The 14,464-nt window shown below is 40.5% G+C and overlaps 1 protein-coding gene across 1 annotated transcript in view; it reads left to right on the top strand.

Moving 5' to 3' along the window:
• Positions 1-14,464, top strand: part of LOC147235355 (lissencephaly-1 homolog A-like) — a 34,540-nt gene that overhangs the window by 18,315 nt on the left and 1,761 nt on the right. Inside the window, exons 3-10 of the mRNA XM_086143201.1 lie at positions 2,870-2,954; positions 6,274-6,348; positions 6,617-6,823; positions 10,048-10,216; positions 11,863-11,965; positions 12,091-12,319; positions 13,010-13,111; positions 13,232-13,388. Coding sequence (XP_085999327.1) covers positions 2,870-2,954; positions 6,274-6,348; positions 6,617-6,823; positions 10,048-10,216; positions 11,863-11,965; positions 12,091-12,319; positions 13,010-13,111; positions 13,232-13,388 — 1,127 coding nt within the window. The remainder of the gene's footprint in view (positions 1-2,869; positions 2,955-6,273; positions 6,349-6,616; positions 6,824-10,047; positions 10,217-11,862; positions 11,966-12,090; positions 12,320-13,009; positions 13,112-13,231; positions 13,389-14,464) is intronic.

Here is a 14,464-nt window from a genome sequence, read left to right as displayed (position 1 = left end):
CTTTGGCTCAGCACTATATTTTGACCAGGTGTTTTGCAAAGCCAGCCATTAAAACTTGTCTTTCACTGATAGAGACTGTGGTGTCTGTGGATGTAAACAAAATGATGCAATAACATAAATCTTCTTTTCCTCTCGGCTTTTCCCTTCAGGGGCCGCCACAGCGAATCAACCTTTCTTTAACCCTATTTTCTGTATCCTCTCACACCAACTAACTTCATACCCTCTCTAACTATGTCCATATATCTTCTCTTTGGTCTTCCTCTAGACCTCCTGCCTGGCAGCTCCAATTCCAGCATGTCTACCACAAGTGCTTTGCTGACCAGATATAGCCTGACATGTCCAGACATAGTATCAAGAAGGTTCTCTACATTCAGATTTTCAGGCGGCATTAAAGGCTGCAGATCAAACATTGTTGACACATTTTGCTAGACATATAAAAAAGTGAAAGATTTCATGACGAATCATCCCGTTCAGATGTATACATGATGAAACAACCCAACAGAGTTATGAAAGATGAGTGGTTGCAGTGACATGTTAACAGACATCATGCTGCGACCAACTGCCGTCAGAGGTCCAGTAAACACATCTCTCTTCACAGTGAAGCACCCCATCAATCCACCTCAGTGATATGTCTATAATAATTCCTCATGGAATGTATGACAGAGAGTCAGTATCCAATCCTCAGGAGGTATTGGCCAGTCCTGCCCTGCAAAGGATAACTGCCTGTGATTGGTCCATTGAAAATGGAATTGAATGGGAGGGAAGTCCAGAATTAATTGCTACGGAGTGAACAAACACATTTCTCTAACACAGCGCTTTTCTATCTGGCAAAATTAAAGCTCCAATTATGCACGCCCACTTTTCGATGCTGTGTGTGTGTGTGGGGGGGGGGGGGGGGGAGACACCAACACTACCCTTTCCCACCTCACTGCTATATCCATTTGTATTGATATGCTCCATTATACTGACAGAAAATTGCATGGCGTCTTTAATTGCTGGGTAGAACAATACTTTTTTTTAATATTGATCTAACATGCAAACGTATGCATTAAAGCAGGTGGTCTCTAAATTCTTTATCCTTCAACACACACACACACACACACACACACACACACACACACACACACACACACACACACGTCTCCTCCGCAACGCATCACAGCTAATTTCTCTACTTCCCTCCCATACCTGCTTACATACTTAGACACACCAGAATACCTGTCTAGGGGTTAAAGCAGGCATGCATGTTGTGAGGTGATAACCTCCTTCCAACCTTGAGCTTAATAAGGTCTGTCCTTGTTGTGGATAGTCAGATGTGTAGGGTTGGAAGGCAGGGTCAAGTTCTCAAAATCAACATGAGGGCACAGGCCGCTTAGACCAGTCTGACAGATTCCACGCCCCTTCCCCTTCAATGTGATTCCCTAAAACATGGCAAGTCTGACAGCTCGCCTGATTCCTTTTTGTGCTTGTGCTGGGATTTACTCTGAACATGTAAAGGAGGGCTGCAATGTTGGATCATTATTGGAACAAAGAAACACTGTAATCACATTAATAAATTCTGTGTCTCTGGAGCTTTCGGGTCATGTTGTCAGCTTCCTCAAAGCAGCATCAGAAACTGTCTTCTTTTCAATTCCAATCTTCAAATTATTTAATTATTTTTGACTATTCTGTGTGAATTTTGTACAATATTGTATGCCTTACATCTTAACTCTTTCAATTGACATGCAGACATTTGTACAATATCAAAAGCACAGCCCTTCTGCACAAGGCAACTGACTGATTTGTTTTTGATGTATTATTTGATAGCTGATGTAATGACCAAAGTGGATTTATATGAATTCTAAGGTTCTTTGCCCCAGATCCCTGCCATTATTGCTGTGGTGAGCACTTAAGCCCTACCATGTGTGGACAGCTGCATCAATTCTGCTTTTTCACAGTTTTATCAATTGAAGGGTTTCTTTCTAATTTGATAATGGATAAAAAGTCACAGTATTCATGTATATTAGTGAGTTTGATGTGTAGACTTCCTTCACAGCACCCCCAGAGATGTAAAAGAAAACTGTCAAAGCTCCTTTCTTCTGTTTTGCAGGACTGTCTGCATAGTCTTATTGTCTACCCAATCTGATCATCTCTCCTCACATTTTTTAAATAGTGCAACAGTAACACACCCTTTTCATGACAGCTTTCTGACAAGACTGATGTCACTGAATATTTGGGTTATCTCCAAACCTGTGTGACTCCAAAGTTTAATATTAGTGGTTGTGTGATTGTTTTGTTCAGAGGTGGTAGCTGCCGCTATTTTTCTCAGTTTCTTGTGTGGGTCCACGTGTGTGTGCGTGTGGGTGTGGGTGTGGGTGTGGGTGTGGGCGTGTGAGAGCGAGCGAGCGAGACAGAGACCCAAAAAAAAAAAACAATGATTGGATGAACATTGGCTCTCATTTTCCCCTTATCTACACCATGGGGAGCCATCCCTTCCCATTATTTGCCCTGAGCAACAAGAGCTCATTATAGAACCCAGACAGATGTGCTCTTGATTTGTGTCAGATGGGCAGAATTGTGTGTATGTGTGTGTGTCAGAACGCAGGAAAGTCTGCGAATGTATGTACGAGATCATGGTACATGGAAGATAGTCTTCATGCGTGCAAAGCAATTTTATTATTTGGCTAGAAGCATAACGCACCTTGAATATGTGGAAAAAAGTAAATTGTCCTTCTTTGTCAAATATGTCTTCCAAACATGCTCATTTCCGTTAACTGTGTTGCAGTGTTGAATACAACTCCCATCTCCCATGAGCTTTATAATGCACTTTAACCACTATCTCGTCTGCTAATCAGCATAACTAATTATGGGTCTGCTTTGTCTGTTGCAGAAATCGAGCGATAGCTGATTATCTACGTTCCAATGGATATGAAGAAGCATACTCCACTTTCAAGAAGGAGGCGGAATTAGATATGGTGAGTATATTGACATTGGACACATCTGTCTCAACAGCCAGTCCTAAACAATTAATCCAAACAATAAGCCTTGATTTCTTGCTTGTTTCTTCCCATCTCCCACCATGTTCTATAATGTGTCCTAGAAGCAGATGCAACCCATTTCCACAATTTTTCTGAATAATAATACTGAAAAATTAGTTTGAGAAGCCCTTTTTTTATGTTTTCAGTTATGGCACGGCTAAGTATACCTATTTTGTACAGAATTTGAATTCAGCATTTGTGCATCTCTGAAATCTGGAAATGGAGTATTTTTGCTTTTTTTAATGTCCCTTGTAAGAATATTTCAGTAAGGGAAGGAATTGAAGCCCTATAATTATAATTATGTCATAATTTTGAAGCCTGTGGTCCAGCCGGACAAATTACCATTGACTTTAACTGTTCCTACAGTATTCAAACTGCTGGGCTTATTTCTTGGAATCAGACTGACGTTCGTATGGTCATGTTCATACTTGTGATTGATCACTTTAAAATGCGCTCAGTAATTTGAAGTTAAATACTTGATGGGTCACAAGTTCTTATACTGTGATGTCATTGTCTCATTTAATAACCTTGTCAACATTTTAAATTTATGGGACAACAATGTAGCGCAGGGGTAAAGAAACTGTGCCTATTTTAGATCGCTTTGCTTTGGATGTTTAGGGGGCTTTGGCATGCAGTGCTGTACTCAAAACCTCCTGCATTATATTACTATAGATATATCTGAAACCCCCTCTCATCTTCGACCTCTTCCTCTTTTTATACTTTAGCACCTTTTCCTTCACCTTTCCCCCTGTAGTACCCTTCCCCCTTCTCCTCTGTGTCTATCCATTCTTCTGCTAGACGCTCTCTCTAGCAGAATGAATAATAGATGAATGGCATGGTGTGCACCCTATTGGGTATTACACAGCTGAGCACAAACCCAGACACTGCCATTAAAAAAACAAGTTTTTTAATTTCTTAAAATTTTTGGAGAGGATAACCCTCAGTGTGCAGAAACAAAGCACATTTCTGTGGCTTCAAAATGTAGGTTGGATTAGTCTACAGTCCTCTTGTGGCTTCTAGTTTAGCGGTGTGCATAAGCAGGTTAGGTAGAAGTATTCATGAATAGGAATCCTGCATCCGTTATCTTTTGTCAAAGAAAATTATCCTGCATGCACATGCTCACTCAGATGCTGAAAGTCCAGCACATCTTGTGTGAGTCTCACTCACGTCTGAGGTGACGTGGAGAACGTGTCTAGGCAGATGGCAGATCAGATAATCAGTTCCTTGCGCTTTGCAGTTTTCTTTATGCTCCATTGCCCCAGTTTGCGACATGGCCTTCTCATGAGGCAACGCCTCTCTTCATTGACAAGTCCTACACAGGTATTGGTGATGGGTGCATCCGTCAAAGCTTCAGAATATTTGCTTTTGTTTCCAAATGAGGCTGAGGGACCAACTGTGAGATTGTAGTGCCATGCCAATTTTCTCCTTCAGTGATAAAAGTAGCTATCTGTCAATGAGGATTTTTGATGAAATTTAGTAACCACCTCCAGCTGTGGTTTATACAGTGATACTAAAAGAGTCGCAATTGGTGCCTAAAACACAGCTGTACAAAGAAATATTTAACTTTTTTTTTTTTAATAAATTCTCTGCATTGTATTTGTTGTTGTTATTTTTAATACATTCCCTGCATTATCCTTATTGTTATACAATGAAGGACCTATCCAAGAGGGATCCACCAAATATATAAATATATGTATACTGACTTAGGGATTTTGATTTTTTTTTTTTTCTCTCTGTCTCTTGAGCTGGAATACATAGGCCTTTTTAATGTGGATTCTGCAGTTAGAACTATACATAGATAGTCAAACAAAAACAACAGCTTTCTTAACATCTTAACAGGTAAATTATATTTATAAATAGTATACAGACTGACCAGGTTACAGTCTATTTTGAACACTAGTCAAAGGGCTAGGGTAACCTACCTAGTTAGAAAATGGTGTGCAGAAGAAAGGTGGTCTGTGGTCATTTTATTAGCTTTCTCTACTAAAGTTATCAATTAACTGACAAATATTGTTTGGGGGATGAAAGGAATGTTTTATTTCATGGACTGCAAAAGGAAACAGATGGTGGGTCTTTGTTGTATTTTACAGTGATGTCAGTTATCAAGTAGAGCACTTCAGTTACACAGAAACTATTTTGACAGCTGTAATGCAACTCTCCACACCTACTTCAAGTGCTTTTGGTTTCCATGAACCATGTGGCTATTTGACGAACCACTTTCTAAATGACTCAAAGCAGAGTGCCTGGTATTCCATGGTCTGTTCAAAAAGTCTGTTCATATCAGCATACCTTTACATTTTACTATGTATGCGCAATAGGCCTTTTTTTGGCTGCTAATCCTAATTGATGGAGCTGATAATCATTTTGGCTAAATGGGAAGAATTGAGGCTCTCTCATAATTTGTTAAATATAAATGAAGGTCGTTTCTTCGAAGTCAGACTCCAGTGTTTTGACTTTTTAAACAAATATTGTCAACATCAAAGGATGTAACAAAGTTCCAAACGTGGGTGCTATGAATTTGATATTTGGACAACATTGTGATAATGTTGCATGTATTTGAGATACTACTGGGGGTACAGTTGCTGTTTCAGCCTTTGTTTTTTTTTTTTTGCTTGTTGCAAAGAAATCAAATAATTGTGTTTTAAGAACGCTTTAATTTGGTCTTGGTAGCAAGTGGTTTGACTAAATCATAGGTCAATGAATAGAGAATGGAAATCTTACATTATCGTCCCAATTATTTTGTATTGCATAGTAGTAGAGAGAGCACTATGTGCCTTTTTTCTCTTTGTTCTACCATGTGGATTTCAAATGGGAAAGAATAAGGTCATTGACCAATTTGATTTATTGTTGATTTCAAAGCTGGTATAGCGAGCTCTGTAGGCTGACTCGGCCGTCTGTCTGCCACAAGTTAACTTCACCCATTGCCTACAGGACCGGGTGTGTTCCTGTAAGCTGCCTAAGCCTTTCTTGTCTGCAGGAGATTAGCTTGTGAAAAGGATTAGGACTCTGGTGTGTAGTTATGTGTGTATGCTACACATATGTTTATGTAGTACGGTAGGTTGGTGGTGTCTGGCATTCAATGTTGGCTTGCGAGGGGTGTGTAAATAATGCTGTTGTTTCTTGCTGCAGCCAAAGACCTCTGCATTCTACCCCAGCTGGCCCAAACCCACTACCATTTATGCTGAGCCCACGACTTTGATTGGCTTTCCTCAACTGTTTGCCTGATATCTCCCTTACTCCTTCCTTTTCTCTACAGAATGAAGAATCGGACAAGAAGTACGCTGGCCTTTTGGAAAAAAAATGGACCTCAGTCATCAGATTACAAAAGAAGGTTTGTGGGGTTTTTCACCTCGCAAAAGGCTTGTGGGGATTGCAGTCTTGTGAACAGTTCGTGACATCACTGCTGGATCCGCAGTAAACACTGGATTAAAGTCTGACACAGAAAGCAGTTACAGTTGATAATTTAATAATAATGAATCAAAGATAATGACTTCAGCAAAAATAGGATCCATAAAAAGGATTACCAGAGCAATCCTTATATTCTGCTCTGAAACTGCAGATATGACTCGGTGAAGCACATACCTTTATGTTTTGGACAGGTGATGGAACTTGAATCTAAACTGAATGAAGCAAAAGAAGAAATCACCTTGGGCGGGCCTGTCAGTCAGAAACGAGACCCCAAAGAGTGGATCCCACGCCCACCAGAGAGATATTCACTGAGTGGCCATCGCAGCCCAGTCACCCGTGTGATCTTCCACCCAGTCTTCAGCGTGATGGTATCTGCTTCAGAGGACGCAACAATAAAGGTTTGTTTTGCAGGCTGTTGGAAATCGTGCCTCCCTTCAAGTAATTGAATCATTTATCCAGTTTCTAAGGGATTCGCGGCGGATGTCATAACAAATACATTTTTAGTCAGTGATTATGCTTTCCTTTGCAAGTGCATCATATTTCACACATAATTAATGTTGATTGATGATCCTGCTTGATGCAATTTTTTGATGCTCAAACCTTTATTTATAATCAAAAATGTATAATTAACTTGTAAGATACCATTCAGATGTTGAACTTACGTTACAGATGCAGGCATGTGCACGGAAGTGTTTATTCAATGCAGAAAATAAAACCAGTCCTGATAATGATGGAACGACACTCTTAAAACATCCTGTAGAAGTGTCAGTATCCCTGTGATTCATATGGATTAAGTCAGTGGACTACTACCAAACCTTTTCAAGACAAACTGTCTACATGCATTTTTGTCAATTTCCGTTTTCTGCTTAATGAGCTGACTGTGCTGCTTTTCTCTTTACTGCTGTTCTTTTCTTTTGAGAAGACAGACAGAGCGCTGCTCACAGCAAACATAAATTTTCTATCCCTGTTCACCATATCCATCCCATGTTATTATTTTAGACCGTAACCATTGATTGAGCTGTACAACGTCACATGTGGCTATGTCATTCTCTCTTGTGAATTAACTTTTTGGGTGAACACCAAGTTGCACCAGCTAGTAGAATATGCCACATATCTGTGTGTAAATACACATACCAGATGTTGGCTTATAAAGGTCACGTTGTCTCACACACACCAGCATGGTCAGCGTGGCAGAGCACAGCTGTGACTCTGTCAGGGAAATACGACAGTATGCTAATGTTTTCATTAAAGCTGTGGAAACTATAAGTAAACACAATATTGGATGTTGCATATTTAATCTGGAAAGTATCTGTTTTTTTTTTTGTTTAGATGTACGATTAAGGTGCTCCGTTTGTTTCTATTTGCCAACTTGAAATTTGCAATTATGACCTTGTGTGTGGATGGACCGTAATACCTCCTATTTTGTCAGATTTCACACATCCTGCTCACCTTAGAACTCTAGGCTCCAGGTTAAACATGATAGAGTTGTCTTTTTATTTTCTGCCAACTTGGTGACTGCTTTGCCACAGCCATTCTCACTTTGACTATTGAATGATTTCTCCTCCAGTTGGGCTCACATCTTAGCTGTTCAAACCCAGGCTCCATGTCTCCTCTCTGACACTTCCTGGGTTACAGAAATATGTCTGCCCTTTAAATGTCCATAGATTCCACATGTAAAATGTTGTTGTCTGTCTTGGGGCTAATTTTGCACGTGTCCATGTTCCACCACGGTGCACAATGCTAATACTCCTTTAAGCTGTTTGTTCCGTATATTTAATTCATGAGGCAATAAGAGACACATGTACATCTTCTCCTTGGCTACACCCACACAGCAGGGCTTCCACTCTGTTTTGGCATCTTTTTCGTTTTCTAGCAACACCCCTCCTTCCCTCCCCACTGCAGCCCTACCTCTTGGCATTTTGCCACATTTATATTCCATTTAAGCTTCAGTTGTGCTACCATAACTACCCACCAAAAGAGCCCACCATCGCTCAAGTGGAGCCAAATTCTGCTCTGCCTTCTTGCACCTCTGCCTCTTGGTGGCCAACCCTCCCTTCCTATGAAGCCCAGTTTTCTACTCCTTAGATGCTCTAAATTTTTAACTGTTGGGTAGACCTTGCACTCGCCACATTCTTTATACATAGCTTCACTGGCTTCCCATCTAATGTCAGAGAGCGCATAGTTTGATAACCAGACTGGATGTCTTTCACCGCATTCTTTAATGTTTGCATTGTTCTCACATTGTTTGGAACAGTTGCAATTTTAGTTGCAGGCTCTAATGTGTGATATATTTTAGGAATGACCAGCTTGTTTCAGAATTGCCAGCTAGCTTTTTTCTTTCTCGTAGGAAATACATTGAGAACTAGATAATGATTCCTATAACTTCGTCCTGGCTGGCTGTCTTTCTAGCTTTAGCAAGTTTGCTAGGATGGATTTTTTAAGTGTAAATGAATCATAAGTTAGAGGGCAAATCTCATTAGAGTATTTGGACTCTAAGGCGAATATTTGTAGTGAATGAAGTTCACTAACTGAAGAAATTCAATACTAAAGTAGTACTGTGTGATTGACATGAACCACCATTCTTTTCATTTTAGTCAATCAGACCAGAATGCAATCAATATCAAGAGTGTAGGGCTAGTCTCTGGTCCACACTGACCTATATATGCATCCCGATGATTTCTTTTCTCATAAATAAAATACATTTGGCTATGCTACTTTAGGTAAAAAAAATAAGGTGAAATATAGGGTTGCCTTGCTTTAGTTTTTTATTCTATGATGATGTACTTTAAATGCGATGTGCCTGGTTTCCAAGTTTTAGGGCTTTTCCCCCATTGTGACTTTATAACCTATATTATCACATATCCAGACCAGGTGAATCAACAAGCACCTTAACAGCTCAGGACCCTTCCCTCCCCACTCCTGCACTTTGTACCTCATGGCCATCTGCACTGTCTGTGTCATCCTTACAAGAGGGGCGGGGGCTGTGATGGTTGTGGTGGAGGGGGATGAGACTGTGGGAGTCTTCTGTCACCGTCTGCCCAAAATCCCCCCACCCCAAGAAAAGAACCGAGGAGAGTTTATCCTTCTGTGACAAACCATCTGTCTACCGAGACAACCGAGAGACAAGAACGCTTTCTCGGGCTAGAAAATCTGTCCTTTTACTGAGCACATCAAATTCAGTCTTTCTTTTTTCTAACTGGCAGTCCTGTAACCAGTACAGTAGCTGTAACCTTAATCAGCTGTGTGTCTCTGCCATTAGCAACAGTAATGCCTTACACTGTGAGTAATTCAGTATAAAAAGTTGCTGCTCATTGAGTGGCTTCTTTGGGTTCTTAGGGCAATTTTGGTCACACCAGTACAGTAGATTTAATAATTATGCATTCAGCACAACTTGTTCCTGGGACTTGTGACTTTTGTGCTGAGCTTGATTCCCTGTATGCCCTCTTTCCTTTTTTTTTGTACGTTTTTGTGCCGCTTTTTGTGTTTTGCTGAAAAACTGTGTGACATGGAGCAGCAGATGAAGTGACATGTGGGGGCTTTTTGCCAGTGATTGAAAAACCATTGAGTTCATAATGGAATCAGCAGTCCATGTCTCCTAACATGTGTCTGTTTCCTTTCTAAGGTTTGGGACTATGAAACAGGAGACTTTGAACGCACACTGAAGGGCCACACAGATTCAGTGCAGGACATCTCTTTTGATCAGACTGGAAAACTGCTTGCATCCTGCTCTGCAGACATGACTATCAAAATATGGGATTTCCAAGTTTTCGAATGCCTCAAAACCATGCATGGTAAGATATATGCATACCGGATTATATGCAGAATTTAATTCCTTCACCTTTCTGTGTTTCTTTTTTGATCCTGTAGACACCACAACTATGTATTTTTTGTCTATTTTTGACAGGCATTCCTCAAAACTGTTATTGATGACTTTATGATGATGGTTTACTGCTTCCTTGGGAAGTCTCACTCAGCAGTGTTGTGACTACAGCAGACAAGCTGTAGCTTGTTAACTCTTAGTGGTCCAGAAAAGTAGAAGAGGAATTATTTTCACCCACTGTTGGACAGTGGTGGAAAATAAAATTGCTCGTGTCTAGAATATTATTCGTACAGAAAATGCCAACTGCTAATGGTAAACCACTGGGGTTATTTTTGAATGTTTGGGGTGGCGGTTTAATGAACTAATCTATTAAACAGCCAGCCTCAGGTAAAAAAATAAATAAATAATGTACTAAGGGAAACTATGTGTGGTAATTCTCCAACAGTACTCGCAACTCATTTGTGTCGTGTTAACAAAGTCAAAAATATTATTGCTGCAAGGTACAAAAGCTATAAATATATATATATATATATATAAATGAGTTTGCTCATAGATGCAAACTTACCCAAAGCAACAAAAAAGGTGACATCTCCAGTCCGCACTGCTTTTTATCCCTCTGTGGTATCATCACTGTCAGCTTTAAGACTGATGGACAATCAGACTTCAAATGGGTGTGGGTACCAATAAGGCAATCTTAGGTCTGTGTCTGTAACGCACTAATTACCAGGATACTGACAGCAACATGACCTTCTAGTATTCTCAGCTGCATGTAACAGTACAAAGCCTCTGTGTCTCATTGTCATGTGTTCAAACTTGTACACAAAGTGGCACTAATGTCTGACAATGAGGCAAAATTTGGAAATAGGCCTAATTGGCACCCAGTAAGAAGTTCCAGTAACATTGTAACACTTGTGGGAGTTGTGACAGCAACAGATTTCGCTTTCAGTCTAATGAATATGAAATTATAAACCTCTTCCACACATGAGAACCTTTTACTCTGAATTGGAAAAAGTTTCAAGAACTGATATCCTTCTTTTAAAACTTATGAAAAACACGAGGCCTCAACATTTAATTTTTTATTTCGGCTTCCTTCTTTCATCCTCAGTCGCCTTTTAATTTGTCCTACTCAACCTTGCAAACTTTTTCTCCTACTGAACAGTAGATTAATTATCCTCTACAGCACCAGATAGGACGTCTTTGTAGCTGCCAACCACTATTAAAGTCCTGTGGGTACTAGTGCACGTGCATGAACACGCGCACTCACTGTTAAGCCGACCTTTTCATATACACTTACTGTTGTCTTCATCTGTTTAGCAGCTTAAATATAGCAGTAACCAGGTAATTAGGTACCACTTATTCTCCATGGATTAATGCCAGTCCCAGCAAATTGGCAGCCATGCTCTCCCATTAAATTGGCTAATTAAGCCCGGCTTCATCATTTTTTGGCACCATCGGTGGCTGAAATTGTGAAAAATTCCGACTGGCAGGTCAGTTTTGCTTGTGATATCGCTCTTCAAAGGACAGATAAAAAAGATCATGTGTTCCTGTCTAAAAGAAATTACGTTACTTTTTATGACTCTTGACTGAGGAGTTGTTTTGTCTTTTTCTGTTTTTCAGGACATGACCACAATGTTTCATCTGTAGCGATCATGCCCAATGGAGACCACATCATTTCTGCCTCCAGGGACAAAACCATAAAAATGTGGGAGGTGGCAACTGGGTAAACTTTTATTGAAGCTTCTTCTTCTTTTTTTTTTTTTTTTTTTTTTTTTTACATTTTAGAGCACAATATTCACTTTGATTCTCCCTGTGTGATAACTCTTTTATTTTTACTCTGCCAATTAGTTATTGTGTGAAGACCTTCACTGGCCACAGGGAGTGGGTCCGTATGGTGCGCCCCAACCAGGATGGCACTTTGATTGCCAGCTGCTCAAATGACCAGACGGTTCGCGTGTGGGTTGTAGCTTCCAAAGAGTGCAAGGCTGAACTGCGAGAGCATGAACATGTAGTGGAGTGCATCTCCTGGGCACCAGAGAGCGCCTACTCCACCATCCTCGATGCCACAGGTTCTGAGGTATGAGACTGCTCAGACCACTTTCTTCCCCTGTGGCTTTTCGGTCTGGAATGTGTTAGAATCATCTTTACACAAGCCTCTCAGTTTTAGATGAATGACACACCGCGAGGACAAAGGACTAGTGACTGAATGCAAAAAAATGTGACAACTGGCAAGTTACTGGTCGGCGTAGAAACACATTTTTTGGATTGGAGCCCAAATAACACTCATACTACAAACACATTCACTGGAAATCTCACACAAAGTGGATCTGTGCTGAAACCCCAGATCAAACTGTCACAATAAAGATGCGCGAGTATTATGAACAGATAATGTTCCAGTAGCAAAACCAATGTGCAGACAAAACAGCAAGTTCAGACACAGAGCATTGAATATGAAGTGTTCTCCTCCTTCATCCCCACTGTGAGATCAGCCATCAACACAGCAACTAGAGGAGCACTTAGACAGCGTAGACCTCTGCCAAAGCCAGTAGCCAACTCTATTCTCTTCACATATGCGCTTGGCATTTCATTAGGTACTCCAGTAAATGCTTTAATGTAAATATGTTCCATCTACTCTGTCTTTGAAAAGGGATACTCTGCATTTGCTTTCAGTTAAAAGCAAAAATGTTTTTTCATGTTTTCTCTTCTCACTTTACATAGCTATTAACATTTTGTTATTCTTTTCATTCCTTTTTTTGTTTCTCACCAGTCCAAGAAGAGTGGTAAACCGGGCCCCTTCCTGCTATCTGGCTCCAGAGACAAAACCATCAAGATGTGGGATGTTAGCATTGGCATGTGCCTTATGACAATGGTGAGGACCAGCTAAGACTAATTCTGGATTTTGCCCTTGATTTTTGCAGAGTGAAAACAGTTTGGTTCTTTCCTGAGATGATACTGAATTCAGCAAGGGTCCTGCCTGTCTTTGTAACAGGTTGGCCATGACAACTGGGTGCGTGGTATCCTCTTCCACCCAGGAGGCAAGTTTATTTTGACTTGTGCGGATGATAAGACCTTAAGGATCTGGGACTACAAGAACAAGCGCTGCATGAAAACCCTGAGTGCCCATGAACACTTTGTTACCTCTCTGGGTAAGCAATTCCTAAACCTCTTAGACACTGTTTATTTGTTGGTCTCCTGAGGTGAGGAGGATCCTCCCTATTCCATGTCCTATGGAGTAGCACCGTTTGGAAAAAGGTTGAATTATTGTAAAGAAGTGCAGCTTCTCCGCCCGCAGTGCTTTAAACATCCTGAGGGGCACTGGCAACTGGGGTTTAAGAGGTACACAAACGCTCCAGGATTTTCCCGCCTCCCCCACCTTGTATCCGCGGAGCACGGCACGGGAATTCTCTTGAGGATCTCTTCAGCCAACTTTTCCAGGGCAAGCTGTTTGAAGCCGAGTCCTTTGAAATCCTCCTTCAGCTAAAGAGGATCTTGCTGTGAGCTATTGATGTGATGAATTCTGGAGCATTTTGGAAAAGAAAAAGCATCTTTGTTCATTGTGCTGCTCTGAATCTCTACTGCAGTCGTGTCTTTATGTACAATTTTACAATTGGTTTTTCATTAATTCCACCTTTAAGTAGCCTTTTAAGCAGAATTACATTATTCAGTGAAACCCTTAAGTTCTTGTCTAATTTTTTTTTTTACAATAAGTGAAATCCTTGGCTACTTGAACAACCTCAACAAGTTGACTTAAAATGAATACCCTGTGAAAGCAGCATTGATATCCTAAGCGAAGCCAGTATTTTTCCCCCGACTGAAACACTGCGAGGGAACATGCCCACCAACCAGTTCTAACTGGCTTTCAGGAAACAAATCATATTTAATCTCATTGAATTAATGAGCATGTTGAATTAATTGACAATGGCTATTTTGCTTAGGTAGTGTTTGCTGGGAGCAGGACTTGTTTCAAATACTGTTTCTCGCAACTCTGTGCACTGATGGAAGAATTCTGTCATTTTTAAAATCGATCGGCACCTCTGATGTAAATGTCCAATCTCATGATAGGAATGTGATCACTCCCCTCTGTAAATGTACTGGATTAAGTGCTTCTTTGTTCACACATGTGACATTCGTGAGCCAAATCAATACTGGCTGTCTAGAGACCATTTAACATCCATCCAAGCCAGCCGTCTCCTGAACCGAAAATCATATTGCTTTATATTTT

The sequence above is a fragment of the Fistularia commersonii genome, chromosome 3 (assembly GCF_037954325.1).
Source record: "Fistularia commersonii isolate RoL2024-O1a breed Wild chromosome 3, RoL_Fcom_v1.0, whole genome shotgun sequence".
Classification (NCBI taxonomy): Eukaryota; Metazoa; Chordata; class Actinopteri; order Syngnathiformes; family Fistulariidae; genus Fistularia; species Fistularia commersonii.
The sequence above is the reverse complement of the archived record's forward strand: the minus strand, read 5'-3'. Positions and strand labels throughout refer to the sequence as shown.